General features: G+C 40.0%; 1 protein-coding gene and 1 long non-coding RNA gene across 2 annotated transcripts in view; one reads left to right on the top strand and one right to left on the bottom strand.

Moving 5' to 3' along the window:
* The first annotated feature begins 362 nt into the window (after positions 1–362).
* LOC126474199 (holocytochrome c-type synthase-like) lies at positions 363–20,472 on the top strand. Its single transcript, XM_050101666.1, has 6 exons — positions 363–478; positions 594–767; positions 849–914; positions 9,910–10,032; positions 16,246–16,478; positions 19,212–20,472. Exons 2-6 carry the CDS (start codon positions 609–611, stop codon positions 19,456–19,458), a joined length of 828 nt encoding a protein of 275 aa, XP_049957623.1. The 5' UTR covers positions 363–478; positions 594–608; the 3' UTR covers positions 19,459–20,472.
* The window catches only part of LOC126474209 (uncharacterized), a 31,659-nt gene continuing 15,012 nt past the window's right edge, over positions 4,859–21,505 (bottom strand). The window contains exons 2-3 of the long non-coding RNA XR_007586583.1: positions 8,517–8,620; positions 4,859–5,370 (exon numbers count right to left, since the gene is read on the bottom strand). This is a non-coding gene — a long non-coding RNA (uncharacterized LOC126474209). The remainder of the gene's footprint in view (positions 5,371–8,516; positions 8,621–21,505) is intronic.

Raw genomic sequence — 21,505 nt, 5'->3', positions numbered from 1 at the left:
CAGCAATGGTATGCTTTCTTTCTGTCAGGCGAAAGCTATTAAGCGCAACCGAAATGTAACTGGCTCCATATTTTTCACCGTAACAGCAGTTATACTCGCAATTTCTTTCGTGCATGTAGATAACTGATAGATGAAACTAAGGATTAGTACTTACACGAATTTTACGGTTATGAATATACAATAACATTCACTTGAGCATAGAGTTCCGCGTCAAGTGTTCATCTCTCGTGTCAGCCAGAACTGTACTGCAGCTAGTCACGTAATGCTGGTTTCCAGTACGAAACGTTAACGCAGCCATGCGTTTTACTGGCGCGAGACACTTCCTAGTTACGGCGAGACTATTATTGTATGTCTCTGTGTATGGTAGAGTAATGTCTTTGCGCTGAAGTAAAGTTTCCTTGGTCGTCTGCAGTGGTCTAAGTGTTTCGTTCCGCATTGTTGTTGATTTGTTTCTTAATCAATTTGTTGTGACCTTCAGGTATGCTTTTTAATCCCAAAAAAGCGTGTTTAAGATATTTTACGTAACATTGCTTAGATAGTTTGCTTCATGTTGTAACAATTTCACTTCTCTTATTGAATGTTACACTCTTTAGCCTGTTAATTTGGGGATGGGAAACACTGTAACAGCCGCCCAGGTGGCGGCTTCCCAAATAACTGGGCCATACGACACAAAGGGTTCAGTACAGTCAGATGGTTTCAATAAATCTGCAAGGATGTATGGCAATCCGCCGGCAGGCTGCCCCATGCACAAGGAAGAAGAGGCAAAGGTATGTAGTTCTGCGATGCTACCCTGCGTTAATTATCAGGTAATTTAAAGCTGTCACTGAAATGTCGTATGTGGGTTTCAGGCAACAGTATCCGAGTGCCCCGTGAATCATGGCGATTTCGATAACACTGTCAACCCACTCAACATGGTGAGTACACAAAAAGGATAGTGAGGGTCGTGGCATGCAACATTACCATCCCCACGTAGATCATTAAGTACGTCTCAATTTGATATTCTATGCGCTACAGGTTTCACAAGGAATGTGTTTCAGATTTGTTCCTGCCCTTTTTATTTTATTTTTTTAAATGACTTTTGATTATGTTGCGTCGAATGCCTTAATTTTTTTGTTACATCATTTAACCACTAGTCCTGGTATTATACTTTACGGTCCAAATATTATGTATGATATACCGTTTATTATCTATTGTCCCAGTCAGTGTGCATTGTGGAAGAATTAGTAGTTATGTTTGCTTTGTCGTGACATACACAGTATGGTATTTACTTTGTCCGTGTTGATCTGTTGTTATTTGTGCTTGCTAGCTCTCCTCTTCCTGATAATTTACTCATTGTCCAGTTCATTTCATTCTGTAATCGTACCACCTGTGGTCTACTTGCTTGGAATGTAGGATATGGTGGAAGTAGGATGACTTTGGAGCGGTTCGGTTTCTTCCTGCTTCTTGCTCTTATTTGGGTAGGAAGCAATACAGCATGCTGTAGCAATGTAGCAAGGTATGGATTGTGATTGCTGCATTGGTTACACTGCTCTGCCTACCCTGTAAATATGATGCGAGTCTGTTTTTCCCCCGTGTCTTTCCTTTGCTGGCAGCAGCCTACGCGCTAGATGGCAGTCACATGCTTACACTCCCAGATCCATCAAGTTCCAAGTGGCATTATGTGCATAGTACATGAGTATGCTATGAATTTACATCTGGGGATAAAACTCAATTTCTTGTTTATCATACTCTTAATTTCAGTGTTTTGTGATGATATAATTAATTAATTTCATTTTTGTGCTTGTAATTAATTTTGTATCCCCGCTAGTCTACCAAGTGATAAACTCCTCTGAGGGTACGTAGTAGAACTCATTTTCTGTTACTTAAAGTACTGTGGAGTATCATACACATGTCAGTTGTACCACCATTGTAGTGTTCCAGCAGCTTCTGTTTGCATGTTGTTTATAGCATATTCAGTAACGTCTGTATTATACTTCCCACTTAAAGATAACTTACCTAGATTATTGTAGTTGGCAAACACCTCATGTAACCTCAGGGCTGTGCAGTCAAATGACATTTCAGTGAGTTGAGTGCTGTGGGCCATCCACCATCTATGATGCCTATGGTGTTGTCTGTTTGATAGATATGTGCATTGCTGTGTGAAGCTCGGCTGGCTGCATGCTTGCAACACTGCCTCTCATCGCTTTCTCTGCAACCTGTCCGTCACTGAGTAATTGTTAAGTTGGTTATATTATAATTAAAATTACTTTGTGAATGACATTTCAGTGAGTTGAGTGCTATGGGCCATCCACCATCCATGATGCCTATTGTGTTGTCTGTTTGATAGATATGTGCATTGCCGTGTGAAGCTCGGCTGGCTGCATGCTTGCAGCACTGCCCCTCATCGCTTTCTCTGCAACCTGTCCGTCACTAAGTAATTGTATTTGGAATATAATACTTTCACTTTAATAATGAAGTATTTGATGCAATTATGTGGTAAAGAAAATCGTCCAATATGAGGAGAGGGGAAGGTGCAGCATAGGGGACTAACTCAAGTATTCACAATAAGACTGTCACCTTTCAACTTAACCTAGACATCAGGCTATTTTACAGATAAGTCTGTCACAACAACTTGCATTTAAAAAGAAACAATAGTTGTCAGTGACTGTTATCTTTCTGTTTGCGCACTATGAAGTCACAAATTACATCATTGGATTGAGAGAGATGAAGCTGACATCTGGTGTTGGTAGATTCAGTCAACCCATTTTAGGTCGTCTGAATTCCTGTTCGGGTGTTACTACGAGGCTGACTCAGACGAAAATCTTAAACATTTTTTTAAATATTATTTATTGTGCAGTAGTGGTAGAAAGCTGTATCACTTTTCAACGTAATCTCCCCCATGTTCAATGCAAGTCCTCCAGCACTTACAAAGTGCATAAATTCCTTTAAAAAAAAATTCTTTTGGTAGTCTGCGCAACCACTCACGCGCTGCATGGCGTACCTCTTCATCAGAACGGAACTTCTTTCCTCCCATTGCGTCTTTGAGTGGTCCAAACATATGGAAATCACTTGGCGCAAGGTCTGTTGAGTATAGTGGATGAGGAAGACACTCAAAATGCGGGTCTGTGATTGTTGCAACTGTTGTACAGGCAGTGTGGGGCCTTGCATTGCAAAAGGACACCTACTGACAGCAATCCACATTGATTTGATTTGATTGCAGGCTGCATATGATTTTTTAGGAGATCTGTGTATGATGCACTGGTGACAGTGGTCCCTCTAGGCATGTAAAGTGGTGTCACCGCCAGACACTACACTTGCTATGTGGTAGCCTTTAAATCGGCCGCGGTCCATTAGTATACGTTGGACCCGCGTGTCGCCACTATCAGAGGTTGCAGACCGAGCGCCGCCACACGGCAGGTCTAGAGAGACTTCCTAGCACTCGCCCAAGTTGTACAGCCGACTTTGCTAGCGATGGTTCACTGACAAATTACGCTCTCATTTGCCGAGACGATAGTTAGCATAGCCTTCAGCTATGTCATTTGCTACGACCTAGCAAGGCGCCATGTTGTTACTATTGATATTGTAAATAATGTACAGACAAGAGCTACGTTCAACATTAATGGATTAAAGTTAAGTATTCCACCAGTTACCTCCTTTTTTTTCTGAAGTCTAAATTCCTTGTCCTGTTCCAGACCTCACGCCAGCCTGCGTGAGCTTAAACGCGTGCCTTTCGGCTTCCTCTATTAATACAGGTTGGCTCTCCTGCCAGCCCACAACATATAATGCTCCAAAATGACACCTTTTTTTGGCCTGAAAGAGAGTCAGCATAACCTTCCCTGCTGATGATTCTGTTTGAAACTTCTTTGGTTTTGGTGATGTGGAATGGCGCCATTCCTTGCTCGCTATCTTCGTTTCTGGTTGGTGGAAGTGAACCCAGATTTCGTCCGCAGTAACGATTCTTGCAAGGAAGCCATCACCTTCTTGTTCGAAGTGCCGGAGAAGTTCTTCAAAAGCATTAACACGTTGTTCTCTCATCTTGCAGACTTTGTGGAACTGGAGCACATCATGCACAATGGGGTGTGCTCACCCGTGAGTAATCTGTAAACATGCTCCAATGTCATTCAGTGTCACTCAGCAGTTTTCCTGCAATGTTCTGTGGAGTCACAACTCATTGTGCCTGACCTGGACGAGGAACATCTTCCACTGAAGTCACACCATTTGCGAAATTCCTACTCCATTCGTAGACTTGCTGCTGTGACAAACATGCATCACGGTACTGAACCTTCATTCGTCGATGAATTTCAATAGGTTTCACACCTTCACTATGCAAAAAACGAATAACAGAATGCTGTTCTTCCCTGGTGCAAGTTGCAAATGGGGCAGCCATCTTTATACTGATACTGCGACAGTGTGTGTGCATCTGCACTATGCTGCCACATACAGGCCATTCTGCAAGCTGTGTAGCACTCTGGCCGTGGAAGCCTATGCAATTATGAGTTATCAGTTGGTTTTGATATTCTGACCCCGTACCAAAAAGAAGCTACACAGATCTTTAAGTCAGACTTGCAGTGTTAGGAGTTTTACTGCTAATGTTTTCTGACACCATATCATACTGTCTGAGAGAAAAAAAAAAGACTATTGTAAATACAGTATGATGCGATTATTGTGTGGTAAATGTGCAACATTTGTGATCTGAAATTGAGATCTTTTTTCCACTGTTGATTAGGGATGCCACCTATCAAGAAACCCTGGGCTAGACTTCAACTTCTTGATGATAGGGAATGGAGAAAATGCGGATAGCTTACTGCAAATATGATAATATAATGAATTTTTTGTACCTATAATTTCTAAACATGTCAAAATTTATTTGTAATGCTGCATTAACACAAGAATAAAAAATAAAGTTGTCTTCTTTTCATTCTTATTTGTAATGTGTGAATTTGCCATTTAAACACAAAATTAATTTCTAAGTGAACATTTACAAGCAATATAATAAGTTAAATTCAAAGTTCAGATAAAAGAGGGAGATAAAAAAATCTCAAAGAAAATGACCAACAGTAACATCATCACTGTATTTTTCAGTGCATATTTGATGTTGCTCTTTGCTGCTTTCAGCTGTCCATCACTTTTACTTGAAGTTTTATTTTCTCTAAGGCCATGACACCCGTCATACTGAGGATATGAGTTATTAATAAGAAATGAAAATACCTGCGATATAAGACTAATCAGTTGGGAGTGGGAGATGCCAATTGTGGTTTGCTGCTTCGAGAAATCTACCCTAATCTGGCCTCCTGCTCTACTTTTAACAAGTCCAGCATATTCATTCCGAAAATGGCAGAGTCCATTGTATAACTGATACTCATCCAGGCTGACATTCAGTTTGTTGGTAACCTGGAAAACATAATGCCATTACAGATGAAAATCTTGTTCTTTAAGTGAAAAACATGTATGCAGACTCAACATATTGTTCTCAGAAAAGTAACTTCGGGAAAATTAATCAATACAGTGTGACAAGAAAGATTGTGCATCATTTTCAAAACTCGGCCTCTGTGATTTTGATAGTTCTTCCAGAATTTCATAAACTTCCTTTCCCAAGAATTTATTTTGTTTCCTTCTCTGTAGTTTGCTCTTACGGTCCATTATTATTCTGTCCAGCTCAACAGAAGTAACTGAGTTGTTTTCTGATTCAAGTTTCAGGTAGGGGCAAAATGTGCTGCAGAAAACTTAGATAGCTTTCAGGAAGTGAATGTTCAGTATCTTCAGCATCATGCTCCCCATATGATGTCACAAACTGCCAAATCAATCTTGAACAATCTTCCTCACCCTTTGAATAAAATATGACTTTATAGCATGCCAGCAGTAAACAATTCTGTCAACTGCAGGAAGAAGCAAGTGCCATATTGCAAGGACATGCTGTACTGTTTCCTTAAACCGTATCTCTACAAACTGTGAAAATTCTGTGACTGAACATTTGATGCAGAGAAACCAGATCCCTTGTAGATTTTGAGAACTATTCCCTCTGCACTAGAATGAAATTTTTATGACCATGTGTTGCAGTATTATGGCAGTTGCAGTTTGCTCTCAAAATGGATAGATTTTCGTTTTTCTGTTAGACAAGAACCAAATTGTTTTTGCTGTAGTTCATTGGAACATTGTCAGCACTGTATGCACTTACTGGATTCAGATGAAAGCCTTTAGATACTGTAACATTCTTTATTGCATGCAAAATGTCTTTGTCGGTATTTTGGAGTCTTCATAGAAACATGGCAGTCTCTGAATAAGGAAAAAAATTTGTATCCTCAGTTCCTAGCATCCGAAGACCTCGTATGACTACATCTTGACTGTAAAGGCCAAGTACATTTATCCATTGCCTTAGTTATTTCACATGAAATTTTAGATGCACTACTATTCTCTGGAAACTAGGCATGACACAATTTCATTTGGCAGCGCAATGACTTGTAACTAAAACCATGTTTTACAATTGATAAACAAATGCAACTTTTGCATATATCATGGCATCTTCTTCAGGCATATGTTTCTTCCCAACAAATTTTGCAGTTGTTTTATTTTTACAATACTGCTGTTTTGCCAGAATGTGTTTTTGCATCATCTGATGATCCAGAAAGAAAGGAGACCTTATAAGTAAGGTTAATTTTCAGAGACTCCACCAGATTTTGCTGGTCAAATTAACAATCTACCTTAGTCAAATGTCTCAACAGAACAGCCTTAACATACTAGGTGCTAGAGTACACTCAAACTGAATTTACAGAAAAAATGCTTTGTTTGCATAGACCAATACACACTACCATGTAATACAGAGCAGGAAGATCAGTTTGACCTCCTTTAACCATTTGGAGATTGTAATATTTTACACAGTAATTGTCTCAGCCATTTTTATGAAGTACTCAGCCAGTCACATTATCAACATCATTTATCACCTAAATGAAAAATCAACAGTGCACTACTGGCTAAACTTCACAATGGGCTGTCCGTGCACTGCTCGTTTGCATATGGAGCGGATGTTGGAAATGCCTGTGCTTGTCAGGCTGGTGGCACTCAGTTACAGGATAATATATAGTAGCCAATGATGAGCTGTACAAGGCGAGCTACTCACATTATTTCTTTACCTACTGCTTTGGCCACATATTACCATTTCTGATATGCAGGACGTTCAATTTATTTCATGACTGCATGCCATAGGCTATGTTTGCCGTCCACTAGAGCCACACAGGCAAGTCAGATGGGTCCCATGTCTCCCTAATGAGGCAGCACTACGTGCCTGTTTGGCCAGTGTTACTCCAATGGTGAAACAGACATCATGAATAAAACAGTAAAGTCTGCGAATGCAACAATGGCAAGACCAAGTTACTCCATTCCACAACAAATGTCTGTTTCGTATGTGCTCGCAGAGTCCACTCATATTGTCCGGAGATTGTTCAAGTAGAAGTTTCCAGGTATTTAGTCATGATGCTTTCCCCAAATTAGTGAACAAAATTTCGTGAAACAGTAAGTGTACATGACAAAAAGCATAAATGAGGACATACAGTGCTCACAGAAGCTCATGTCAGACACATTGCACCATGCATGGAAAATTCTTGTAAAAAGTCTCAGACATCTTTCACAGTGAATGCAAATTTCTTGCACCTCTCTACAAAGTGTGCTAAGTTAATTGGGCAAAGTAACAGTGGAGCAAGAACTTAAGCCTAGTGATAGTGCATACAGGGTTATGTTTGCTATTGAGTTTTGAAAGAAGTGCATGGTGGTGAACTGGATCCTCATTCTATTTTCAGAAGATGCTTGGTTCTGTTTTCATAGGTATGTTAATCCTCAAAACTGTCAACACTGAAGCCGTGGGACATGGCCTCTGATCCGTTAGTCAATGGAGTGCTCATTGCCCACCATCTACTGTGCCGTGCATGTGCTCAGCTGATAAATGGAACACCATGTGTATCTGTATAAAGATTCCTTCTGGGTATTTCTGTAGTTAATGTGTACATGACTTTTATGATTTTGATTTGAAACTAGCGAACCTGGGAATGCTTCACAATTGCTAAATATGTGTGGGTATTAAATATACATAATAAACTCCCCCTGCCCCCCCCCCCCCCCCCGTGCTATTGAATTTCTTCAAACTACCATCAATCAATTCAATTTTCTGAGTCAGTGCCAGTATCATAAGCACATTTATTACTGTGAGGAAGTTTTTTCAAAACAACTGTAGTTAAGGCAGTTTTGCACAGTAATTTTCTCTTCCATTTTGTAAAGCAGCAAACCATTTCCATAGAAAGAATAGTTAGAGATTGAACTTTGCAAATTTATTTGAAATCTTGTGGTATATCATCAAAGAATGTTGTTAAAAATGTCAAATTAAGGACCATTCAGCCACTCCGGGATCAGAAAGAGCTGGTAGTTGAGAGGGGTCAGGTCTAGTTAATAGGGGGATAAGTGTGTCAAATTGGAAATTCAGGGCAAACACAACTGGGGATGTGTGTGAAGGTGCGTTGTCTTACAATTAAAGGATCATTTGGTCAACTTACCATTGTTTTTCATCATAATTGCTGGCAGAGGCGGCTAGTGTAGTGTTGTCTAGTTATACCGCATTCCTGAGGTAGGTGGTCTGCTTTTTGATATGGTCTTCTTCCTAGAAAGTGGACATTCTGAATTTTTCATCCTGTTTATGGTTACAGAACTTGTGGGACCAACTATAGTGCCATTCCTTTGACTGATCATCAGCTTTTTGATCAAAATGTGGAGTCAGAAGTCACCCTCTGTCACTAACCTAGCAAAAAAAACCTTTGTAACATTGAAACGCTCCCAAATATCTCCAAGTGTCATAGGTTGTGGCTTATTCGGTTTGCTGTTCAAACATTTTGGCATCTGCTTCACAGAAAGCTTTCTAATGTCTAGACCATTGGTAATAGTGAAACTAGTATGCTCCCAGGAGGTATCTAGTATGTCATCTTCCTTTTGGTGGTTATTCACGGGTCCTCAAAACTCATCAGTCTTGAAATGAGACACTCAGTTTTTGCCAGTGCTGTTGGAAGAACACTTCTGTCCAAGTGTTTCTTGGAGAAACAAAAACTTTGACACCCTGTAACTACATAGATATGATGCTTAAGTTTATGGCATCTCATGTTCTACTTGAGACAAGATGTAGTTATGAGAATAAGGGACATGTGATATTTGTGCAGTTACACTTAATAAGACATCAATGTTTCATATAATACCAAATTCAATTTTGGTTCCAAGTGGAAGGGGACAAAGCCAGAGACTTTTCATTGTGTGCGCTGTCCCTTTCATAATTTGATATTAGTCTTGTTGGATATAATACGCTCATTCATTCATCATGTTTTCTCGATCCCATGTACAAGGAGAACCTTCAGGAATGTGAAACAAATAACGGTATTTGACTTCTTTTGACATGTGCTGCAGAATACAAGCACTGGTATGGGGAAAGACAGAGGGTTAACATTATAGATTATGTATTCAGTATGTGACAGACATCTGTCTGGTTGTTAGTGCTTCTTGTTCTCATCTTAGTGAATTCTGTTTGTAAATTTCAATGTAGATATTTTGGACTGTTTGTTGTTTTTTGAGATCTTAACTCCCGTTTAAAAAATCTTTCTAGTATAGTCTTTAATAAATTATTAGTTGCTTGTCCCATCAGAACGTCTCTTACTTATAAATCTGTTCAGAAGGGAAACATGCTGTATAAATTTAGGTTTCCATGTTATTCTTTGTATTAGTGAATAAAAAATGTTGTATTTTATAAAAAGTTGAGAAATGCAATGTGGGTCAACATATTGAGGCTAAACACACAGTAGAATATTACTGAATGTCTAAGCACATTAGAGTGTGTTTGTTCACAGCATATATAAATTGTTAAAACAGTTAAATAATACTGTCCACCTGGCTTTTTAATATTTTCAGATGCCCGCACCAAATCAGCATCCAGCACCAGATCAGCCATTCCCGCTTTCAACACAGAGGCAGACTTCATCTATACCTAAAGCAGGCTCTGAAAATGAATATTGGGTCTATCCATCAGCCCAGGTATTTGCTCCCTATTCCTCTTAAGGTACTCTATATAATTACAGTGAAACCCCCTTTTAACAAATCTCTGAGGATCCAAAAATTTCCCCCTTAAATAGGCGTTTAGCCAGAATGTAAATTAGAACTTCTTAGGTGATGTAAATGTTATTATCCACGAGCTCTCATGTATTGGAAACTAGACTGTAGCTTAGCATGGACTCAGTGGATTTCCACATTTAAATTGCCATGTAAAGCCATCAGTTTTTAGTAGAGTAACAACAATATTATGAAAAGGATAGATTGCTACTCACACATAGAGAATGTGTTGAGCTGCAGACAAGCAGAATTAGACTGCTAAACATTTAAGCTTTCAGACAAAAGGTCATTCTTCCAAAATAACATGCGCATTCTCTCTCTCTCTCTCTCACACACACACACACACACACACACACACACACACACACACACACACACACACACAATGGCTACTGTCTCTGGCCGCTGGGAGCTGACAGTGAACCATGCCTGTGACTACTGAGATCTGTAGCTATCTGGGATGGATGGTGGGGGCAAGGAGAAGGCTTGGGATGAGGAATGGGAGAGGTAGCAGATAAGGAGTGGGAGATGATTTGCTGCTTGTGGGAGCCTACAGGGACACCGTGGAGAAGGGGCTGCCAGATGCAGAGTAGGGAGGCTGTTTATGGAAGGGAAGGGGGAGGAGTGAAGGGAGACATGTAGGGGGGAAAATGTAGGTTTGTTGGTGGACTATTTAATGCTGGAAAAGAAGCAGGGAACGGAATAGGTAGGGAGAGGACAGAGGCTAGCGAAGATTGAGGCCAGGGAGACTATGAGAGAAAAAAGAATGTTGTTGGCTAAGTTCGCATCAGTGCAATTCCGGAAAGTCAGTGTTTTTAAGAAGGATCCAGATGGCACAGACTATGAAGCAGTCATTGAAGTGAAGCACATCATGTTGTGCAGTATGTTCAGCAACTGGGTGGTCTAGCTGTGGCCGTTCATGCAGACAAACAGCTTGTTAAATGTCATACTCACATAGAAAGCAGCACTGTGGTTGCAGCTTAGTTTGTAGATCACATGACAGCTTTCACAGATAGCCCTACCTTTGATAGGATACGAGATGTCTTTCACAGGAATGGAGTAGCTGATAGGATGTGTGGGACAGTAGTGGGTAGGATATTCCTTTCAGTGTTCGACAAGAGGTAAAAAAAAGTCCTGGCAGAGAATGTGATTCAGTTGCTCCAGTCATAGGTGGTACTGGGTCACCAGAGGCATTCTCCTTTGTTGCTGGACAGTGGTTATTTGGTAGGTAGCTGGAGAGACAAGGCAAGGGAGATCTTTTTTCTGGAAAAGGTTGAGAGGGTAATTTCGGTCTGTGAAGGCCTCATTGAGACTCCTAGTACATCATTGTAGACCAGATGAGTACACATGACTAGGCTATGTGGAAGGGATTCGTTAGTATGGAAGCTATTGAGGTGGAGGTATTGGTGATTGTAGGTGTGATATGGAAGGAGGTAACTTTCCTTGAGGTGATGGGGGTCAACATTGGAGGTGGCTTGTTGGTCTGAGGAGGACCATATTAAATGAATGGGAGAGAAGGTGTTGAGGGTCAGGAGGAATGTGGATAGGATGTCCTCACACTCGGTCCAGGTCATGAAGATGTCATTATTGAAACTGTATCAGGGGATGGGATTGTTCATGGCTAGGCAGGATTCCTGTAGATGTGCATGAATAGGTAGGTATAGGAAAGTACCATGTGGTTGCCCATTGGTGTTCCACGGATTTGTTTGTCGGTGATGTCTTCAAAAGGAGAAATAATTGTGCGTGAGGATATAGTTGGTCATGGTGACAAGGAAGGTGGTAGGTTTGGAGTCAGTTCGGTGTTGATAAAGGTAAAGTTCAGTAGTGGCAAGGCCATGGACATTCGGAATGTGAGAGATAGCATCAACAGTGACAAGCAGAGTGCTAGGTAGTAAAGGAAGAGCAACTGTGGAAAGTTGTTGAAGGAAACAGTTGGTGTCTTATATAGAAGGGTAGGTTATGGGTAATAGGCTGAAGGCATTTATCCATGTCAGCAGAGATTCTCTCAGTGGCCACACAATAAACAGCCACAATAAAGCATCCTTCAGGAAACATGTAGAAGTTGGAGTGTGGGGAATGGTTGGGCTGGGAATGAGAGTGAGGGGAGAGGAAAGAGATTAGATTAGATTTGATTCAGTTTTTGTTCCATAGACCCCCCCTCACACACAAATAAAAAGATGATTCTCGTGGGTGTGGAACATATCAGATAGTATAACATTAAAACATAAAGCATTTGGATATAATATTTAATACCCTGATCATTTGTCAGGAGATTGTTGAAATAGGTGAACACAATGCGGTAAACTGGAACAGCTAATATTTACAGAATTAACACGCTGTCAGAATCAAACATTGTTATCCACTATTAATAAATTTATCATACACAAAATATCTAATGTTGACCGTAGTGACAAAGTATTGTGAAAACTGAAATCTAACAGACATTTTTACTTAAGTTGGCTTGACAGTCTCTGTTAAGATATTCATCTGTAGAGTAGGAGGAGTTTGCACTGTGCTTAATCTGAAACCTAGTTTTTAATGGTTGCTAGCAATTTATTGAAATTGTGTGTACTGAATATTAGACCCCTTTTCGGACCAAGGTAAGTGATTTTATGTCTTCATGTAGATTGTGCATTTTCAGCTTCTCGCGGCGTAATGAATAATCCATTAAATTTCGGGCACGCAGCTGTGCAAATAAAATTTTCTCCGCTGATATTTTGGCCGCGTATCGTCCTGCCATCCTCAGAGTGAGTCACAAGACTGATGAGAAGATGCCAAGCGTGGCCTTATATGCTCCACCGCGGCGGTACTGCGCATGCGGGTCACAGGTGGTGGTCGGCGGCATAGAGATACGCTTACACATGCGCTGCCTGTGGCGAAGGCGTACAGACATTCGTTTCTCTTATCGATGTATGATCGTCGGCGGTAACATGACGACGACTTCTCTGCAGTTTAATTACTCCAAGAGCCGGATTCCATGCTTTGTCCAAATTAAAATCATTATCTCTATTTATTAGATTGTCAGCTAATCTAATTTCTATAGCTTCCTTGAAGACAGAATTCCAAAAGGAAGGGGTGGATGTTAAAATCTTCACATCACTGTGATCAATGGAATGCCCTGTATCAATACAATGTTCAGCCACAGCTGACTGGTCTGGCTGTGATAAGTGTGTGTATCTTCGATGCACCACACACCTCTCATGAACGGTGCGTGTAGTTTTACCTATGTATGACATCTCACAATTTCCGCAAGGAATCTGATACACACCCACTTTACGGAGCAGTGAATCGTCCTTCACAGAGCCGAGTAAAGCTGCAATCTTCGTGGGGGGCCAGAAGATCACCTTAACACAGTGTTTCTCAAGAATACGGCCTATCTTCGAGGAAAGAGCACCCACATTGGGCAAAAACGCACTAGATCTGAAGGAATTACTATCTTCTTCCCCATCACATATTTGATTGTAACTTACAGACCAGAGTTGTGCAGAGTTGATGGTTATGCTTTTGTTAGTACAGTGACCAGGTAGCTACAGTTTCCTTTTGTTCTACTACAGATATGTGATTATTGAATTTAATTTATGCTGTGAATTTCAGAACTCATTGAATATTTTGAAGTATCTCATCCTCAGCTTTGAAAACTAAACAACATTACTGCATGAACCAGCTAGACAAACACACCGAAGAATCTTATTGAGTGAATTTACTGCATTTAATCCTGATATTCAGGGCACTGTAGCAGATAAGATGCGATCATATGACAAAGTTCCTCAGCTATTGGATCCCTGCACCCAGCAAAGTATGCAGGACTCCCTTCTCTGCATGTAAAGGCATTGGATTTACATGCCACCCAGCTGTCTCTTAGGCAGTTTAATAATTGAACTTCATGTTGCTGCCGTTAGGAAGACCACTAAATGGAATACTGTAACAAACAGTGGAAAGCCCAGGTTGAAATATCAACAGTTATGAAAAGGATAGATTGCCACTCGTCATAAAGCTGGCATGTGAAGACTGTTATTGAGCTCTCCACCAAATCCTCCTCCAGAAAAGAAAGAAAAACACACATGTTCACATCAGCAGGCATATGTGCCGCCCCCCCCCCCCCCCCCCATATACACGCTCACACACACACGACACTGCTACATCTGGCAACTCTGGGCAGACTGCAGCTGTTGCGTTAAATGAGAGCAGCAATTTAGAGTGGGGCAGGGAAGGGGAAAAGATAGCAGGGTAGCACGATATGGGTTGGTGGAGAGAAGAGTGCTGTCTGGCAGAGCATGCAGGGACTATAAAGCAGCAGGTCAAAGCTGCCAGATGTAGTATCGGAAGGTTGTGGGGGGAGGAGGCAAATGCGGAGTGGAAAAAGAGAGGAAGAGGAGCAGAGAGGGTGGTATGTTCACAGAGAGCAGTGCACAATGAGGGTGAGTGGATGTGGATTGGGAGGATATAGTAGGACAGAGGATGGAGAAGCTGTTGAGTGGATGGTGTGGGGACAGAAGATTATTGTAAGTTTTGGCCAGGATAATTTCAGGACTGGAGAATGTGTTGTCAGGATGAGCCTAATCTCCAAAGTTTAGAAAAGCTGATGGTGGAAGGGAGGATCCAGATGGTCCAGGTTATGAAGCAGCCATTGTAGCCTAGCATGGTATGTTCAACTGCATGCTGTGCCACAAGGCTTGTCCACTTTGCTCTTGGCTACAGTTTGACGATGGCCATTCTTCCTTGTGAACATTTGTTTAGTAGTGATAGTTTTATAAAAGGCTGTGCAATGATTGCAGCCGAGCTGGTATATGACATGTCTGCTTTCACAGGAGGCCCGGCCCGGAAGGGCTAGGATAAGCTTGTGACAGGACTGGTATAGGAAGTGCTTGGTGGGTGGATTGGACAGGTCTTGCCCCTGGGTCTTCCACAGGGAGGTTGGGTCGGTGATGGAGTACAGCTTTTGGGGAAGGGGGGGGGGGAGGAGAATCTTGGGTAATATGTCTCATTTCAGCATGTGATGATAGATTATCAAAGCCCCGATTAACCACCACCACCACCAGCTTTTCTGAACTGCACAGATATGAGTTATCCGTACAACAGATTCTATGCTCATGAAAATCTTGGCCTCAACCTGCGATAATCTACTGTCCCCATACTCAGCAGTTTCTGCCTGCTCCATTCTATCACATCATTCCGATTCACGTCTCATCACACTTATTGTGCGCAGCTCTCTCTGCTCCTCCTCCTCTCCTTTCCCATTCCCCATTCTGGTCCTCCCCACAGCCTCTTGATACTGTGCCTGGCGCCTTTGTCATGCCACTTTCTAGTTCTTGCATATTCCATCAGACAACACTTACTCTGCTATCCCTCCCCTTCCCTGCACCACCCCAGACTGCTGCTCTCTTTCAGCACTTACAGTCTGCCCAGTGTGGCCGGTGATAGTGAGTGAGTGTGTGCGTGTGTGTGTGTGTGTGTGTGTGTGTGTGTGTGTGTGTGTGTTTTGTGTCAGCTTGTGTGAATTCCTTTCTTTCCTTTCTTTTTCGAATAAGCTATGGCTGGAAATTTTGTGTGAAACAGTCTTTTTGTTGTGCCTGTCAGCAACTGAATGTGTCATCTTCATAGTGAAAAGCAATGTATTTATAGTGAGAAGTAATGTATCATTTTCATAGTTTTTGAATATTGTAACAAGATATGCTGTTTCACCTAATCCACTAGTGAATAAGATGTCCTGTAACAGAGGGAGGAAGAAAATATGGTGGTGCAGCTAATTACTATGTGGCCACTAAAACCCACAGCTCCATATCATGATGTACCTATAGATTCCTTCTCCAGTGCGAGGGCCTGTTGTTACAAATTGTCCATGGTAACTTGATGATATTACTGGTGTTTCCTGAAATGGAGCAAATGAGCACTAGTTGAAAGATATCCATTTGTCTCAGAGTGCTGCCATCACTAAGCTGCAGACATATTTTCTTCATTTTTTAAAATATGAATTTTATACGCACTCCAGCATCAATCAGTTGTTGCTTTAATGTAACTTTTCGTAGCTGGATTTTAAGTTTTAACTTGGTATGAATAATTGGATACCGTTGGCAAAACTGTTATTCTGGTTGAATTTGTGTCTTATATGTTAATGGAGGAATGTACCTTGCTTTACAGATGTTTTGGAATGCTATGCTGCGCAAAGGATGGCGATGGAGAGAAGAGGATATCTCGGAGAAAGATATGAATGATATTATTCGTATCCACAATGCCAATAATGAACATGCTTGGCTGGAAGTTTTGAAGTGGGAAGCTCTGCATGCTCATGAATGTGGTAAACCAAAGTTAAAGAGCTTTGGTGGAAGAGCCAAAGATTACTCTCCACGTGCTCGTATACGAAGCTGGCTTGGGTAATAATTTTTTTAAACATGTCTTATGTTAACTGTGTACATAATTAATAATAAGCACAATTTAGATGGTCAATATTACTGTCGGAAAACATTGCACAATATTGCTGTAGTTCTCTGTAGACTCATCAATAAAAATATGCAATATTTAGTCTGGTTCAAAATAGTGGGTATTGAGATGTTGCCAAAATTGAACAAAGCTCCAGGACCCAATCGAATTCCTACCAGATTCTGTACCGTATTTGTGGATGTCACTTCCTGTTGTAACTATAATACACTGCAGATCCATTGCACAAAAAACGGTCACAACTAAGTGAAGAGTTGTAGAAGTGCTCCACAAAACTACCATCAAAGTTCCTCGACATCCATTTTCTTGCAGAATTTCATAACATATTCTGATCGCAAATGTAGTGAGGTCTCTTGAAGACAGTGATGTCCTTCATGCAATAGCATGAATTTAGAAAACATCAACCAGCCAATTTTCACCTTTCTCATAACATCCTGAAAGCCATCGATCCGATAGAGCAGCCAGTTAGATGCAGTATTTCTTGAATTCCAAAAAGAATTTGACCCACACTTACATTTACTATTGAAAGTACAATTGTATAGGGCATCAAGCAAAATTTGTGACTGGTTTGGAGATTTCTTGGTAAGGAGGATGCAGCATGCATTATGGGATGGAGGGTCATCAGCTTATGTAGAAGTAACTTCAGGTGCACACAAGGGAAGTGTTTTGGAACCCTTACTGTTCATGTCATAAAGTAATGACCTTGAAGACAATGTTAATAGTAACCTTGGACTTCCTCCAGGTGATGTGTCATCTGTAACGAAGTACTGTCTGAAAAAGACGGTGATGTGTCATCTGTAACGAAGTACTGTCTGAAAAAGACTGCACAAGTTTTCAGTCAGGTCTTAATTTCAAAGTGATGCAAAGATGGACAATTTGCTTGAGATGTTCAGAAATGCAAAATAGTGCACTTCACAAAACTAAAAAGCATTTCAACCTCCTTAGGGCTGAATGTTGAAAAATTTTGAAACATGTAATTTTTTTTTTTTTACTTGTAACTGAGAAGTCAAATACCAGCTTTCATAGATGTGATACTTCAGTGGTTCTTTATTATTCATTTACTTTCAGAATAATTTTCTCCTACTTTTTCATCCCCATTCAAAAATGCTGAAACACTTGTCTCTATTTCTGACCAAGAAACCAAATACCAGTTTTCGTAGGTACAGCTTCAAAATTACCTAAATTGCATTAATTTTCAAAATATCTTCAGCTCCTGTTTCAACACCTTGAGGGTGAATTTCCAAAAATCCCTCCTTAAATGATGGCTACAGCATAAGATCAATGTCATCTGCAAATTTCAAGTTCCTATCCTTAGTGGTTTGGGCTGAATGATGGTGAGTCAGAGAGTGAGTGAGAGTTAGTTAGTTAGTCAGGACATTGCCTATTATATATAAGAGATTAGCCACTTGCTGTTGCACTGTAACTAAGGTTGCGTGACATATTTCCTCGTGGCAGCAGCCATGCCACTTTGGCATGTCACAGGATTCAGTGCAATAGAATGCTGAAATAAATTTACAAAAATCAATTTTAATTGGAAAGGACTTCGTAGATTAGGTCAGAACACTACTAAATGATAAGAATTTAAAAATCACTTTTATGTTTCCCTAGACATATGTTTACCGATTATAACAGAGCAATCATATTAGCGATCTATCTAGTTACATTCTTAATATGAATTACAATACTGACCTATATTTTGGAAAGAACAGAAGATAAATTCTATTTATGTCTACCACTTTCACTACCAAACAAAATATATTAACATAGATAAGACATGTACTGCTATCAAATGACAGCTTTTCAAAACTAGTATGTCCCCAGGCTCATCGAAATACTGTGCCTAACTGATAGTAATTACGGTTCTTGTTTCTATTACATTGCTATTACAGAAGCCAGCTACTTCTGTGGCAGAAACACTAGGCTACATCTTTTGTCAAACATGTGAACTTCCCCAAGACAGACTAGTGAAAGAACTGAGGATGGTTTTTCATGCAGTAGTGTCAGTAAATTCTTCTTGACTTAATGTTGCCAGTTCCTTTCTATTTTCCAGTGATGTGTTGGCTCCTTTGTGATGCTTGTGCTATGCTCAAACGTAGCCAGTGTGTACCAGATGCCGCTTCTATTGTCCAGATTCCCTGGTCCACCTGCTGTCATATATGCGCTCTTGTGCTTCTGCTGTGTGCCATTTTTTCTCAATTACTTTTTGTGAAACATAAGAAATTAAACTCTTTTTACTACACTATGGTATTACAAAGACATCCAAATTTTAAGCTGAAAAAATAACAAATATACTCATTTTTACAGTACAAATTATTATTTTGTAGCATGATAGATCAGTGTGAAGCCTTGTGACTGATGCTCCCAAAATAGGATGTTACTAGGCTTCCATTAGAAACAGAACAAATACAACTGCATTTGGTGTGAAGGGCTGCTTGTTAAATTTTCATAGCGGTATTACAGAGCCATTAAAACAGAAAAAAGCCGCCTGCCGCCTAGCAATTTTAAAGAACGACCCTTTATTCTTTGGCCATTACAATTTGACACCCCACTGAAGAAAATAGTTTCAATATGAATAAGGAGTCCACACAGCCCATTATAGATTTCATTTATTTTTATTTCATTGCATTCCCTTTTCAGTTTATTTATTCCATGTGCTCTCTTTGTTTTAGGTATGAGCTTCCTTTTGACCGACATGACTGGATTGTTGATCGCTGTGGAAAAGAAGTCCGATATGTTATAGATTATTATGATGGTGGGTCTGTCAATCCAAAGGATTATACATTTGCTCTCCTTGATGTCCGTCCTGCAATGGACTCGTGGGAGAACATCTGGGATCGTATGAGGGTGGCGTACTGGCGATGGATGTATAGCAGTGAAGAAACTGTCACTGAAGGGGCATCCAAAGTTGGAAACTGATGTTAGTTAAAGAGCGTTCAGTGATTTAGTATAAACTGTCTGTACACTTGTACTTACTAACTGTTATCAGTTTTGTGTGTTTGAACAGCACTCAACTGGCATCATAGGTATTTTGCCACTGGCAGACACAAGCAGTATTCGTTGTGGATTAATATTTTGCAGTTATGGGTCACACATTTTTGTGATTTATTCTTTAATGTAATAATGAATCTTTTTACAGTAAATTCATTAGTTGACAATTTTATGTAAAATGATGGTTTTTTATCAACATTATTTATTCTACTGGATCCACTTGATGCTGTTCTCATTGTTTAAAATAAATTGTTCTAAATGGATTATGATAACACAGCTAAAATAACTGAACAGAACTGCATAATGTTACGAACATATTGCAATGAGAATCTCCATGACTCTTAGGACTCAGTTAACTAATAAGGTAACTGAAAAGGAGACAAAAAGAACTTTAGCAAAATACATACTATAAACTAGGTGTTTGTTTGATTGAATGTACGTCACGAGAGAGAGAGAGAGGAGAGAGATTAATGTTTATCAAAGAATTATAATGACTTTATTCATGTAGGTGATAAAGTTTTTATTTCATTCTTCTCAGTTTTAAAATAAACATGTTTGTTTTCATGTTAAAATTTTGCAACACATGAATTTTTAGATTTATATAGAGTTTGATGTTGTTTCTGGCAAATGGAATTAAATTGTGGTATTGTAAGAAAATGACTGTGGTTACAGTTAAATATAACATGCAAGTGTATTCTCTAAATCATAAATGCTGTTAATTATGATGTTCTGTCACTTCTGTGAATGGATACATTGTTATTTAAGCAACAGCTTGAGTAACACTTTGTTGGTTCTCTTTTGTGTGACCCCCTTACAGGTCAGTCATAAATGATTCTGTGGTGTCTGCACCTGGTTTACAAGCCATCTCAATTACTCCATTTCTAGTCTTGTACAATTGTAATCAGTGGCATAACTTTTCAAATAAAAAGTACAGTTATCATTTGTATGTCTTTCCAATAACTCCTAAGTGCTGCCTTACAAAACAGATTTCCCAATACAAGCACAAAATGCAGTGTTTCCAAATTCCATCAAGACAACTAGATTCATACAAGAGCTTGACTATATAAGAATGATTGAAAAGTTCTCGGCCATGCCCAGAAATCGCAGCACTACACATGTGATCACCCCCACCCCACCCCTATGTTGGTACACATATTAGTCGATGCCACATAAAATTGCAAGACATTCCAGGTAGCAGTTGACTGTAGACAGTTATTTGAATCAGTTGTGGTGCACATGGTGTTGAAAATGGAAAAAAATTGAGTACCTTGCAGTGATCAGATTCACTGTAAAAGGAGGTTTAATACTGAATGAAATCCATTTGTGATTTGTCAATACGTATCTCAGCTCTTCACCTTCAGTTTCTGCTGTGAAGAAATGGCAGCAGAGTTTAAAACATGGCAGTGAAAGCATCAAAGATGATCCATGAAAAGAACGTCCACAAGTTTAAGCATACCAGAAATCATTGACAAAGTCTATGATATGATTTTGGAAGATTGGCGTATAAAGGTGCGTGAAATTGCGAATTCTCCAAGAATGTGAAAGGAACGTGCTGGTCACATCTTGCACCACGAACTGCACATGAGAAAGCTTTGTGCAAGGTGGGTGTCATGTCTACTCCCTGTGGATTACATATGCATTTGTACAACACTTCCCAGAAAGTGTTTGGTGCATTTTAAGAAAAATAAGACTTTCTGCATTGATACATGTCAATGGATGAAACATGGGTTTCCATTACACACCTGAATACAAATAGCAGTCTATGCAGATTCTTCAGCTTCAAAGAAGGCAAGGACTGTGCCATTGACAGGAAAGATCATGGTGTCAGTGTTTTGAGATGCAAAAGGAATTTCATTGATTATCTTGAAAAAGGTAAAACCATAATTGGAGAATACTACTCTCAACTTCTAACAAAACTGAATGTGAGCATTTGTGAAAACAAACCTGGCATAAACAAGGAAAACAAAAATATCTA

The sequence above is a fragment of the Schistocerca serialis genome, chromosome 1, assembly GCF_023864345.2.
Source record: "Schistocerca serialis cubense isolate TAMUIC-IGC-003099 chromosome 1, iqSchSeri2.2, whole genome shotgun sequence".
NCBI classification, from domain to species: domain Eukaryota; kingdom Metazoa; phylum Arthropoda; class Insecta; order Orthoptera; family Acrididae; genus Schistocerca; species Schistocerca serialis.
Note: the sequence above shows the minus strand (reverse complement) of the source record. Positions and strands in the feature narration are given on the sequence as shown.

Coding starts and splice junctions, on each gene's coding strand:
- LOC126474199 (XM_050101666.1), top strand. CDS start 609: ATGGGAAACACTGTAACAGCCGCCCAGGTGGCGGCTTCCCAAATAACT. Junction 768..848: donor ACAAGGAAGAAGAGGCAAAG/GTATGTAGTTCT, acceptor TGTGGGTTTCAG/GCAACAGTATCCGAGTGCCC. Junction 10,033..16,245: donor GGGTCTATCCATCAGCCCAG/GTATTTGCTCCC, acceptor CTTGCTTTACAG/ATGTTTTGGAATGCTATGCT.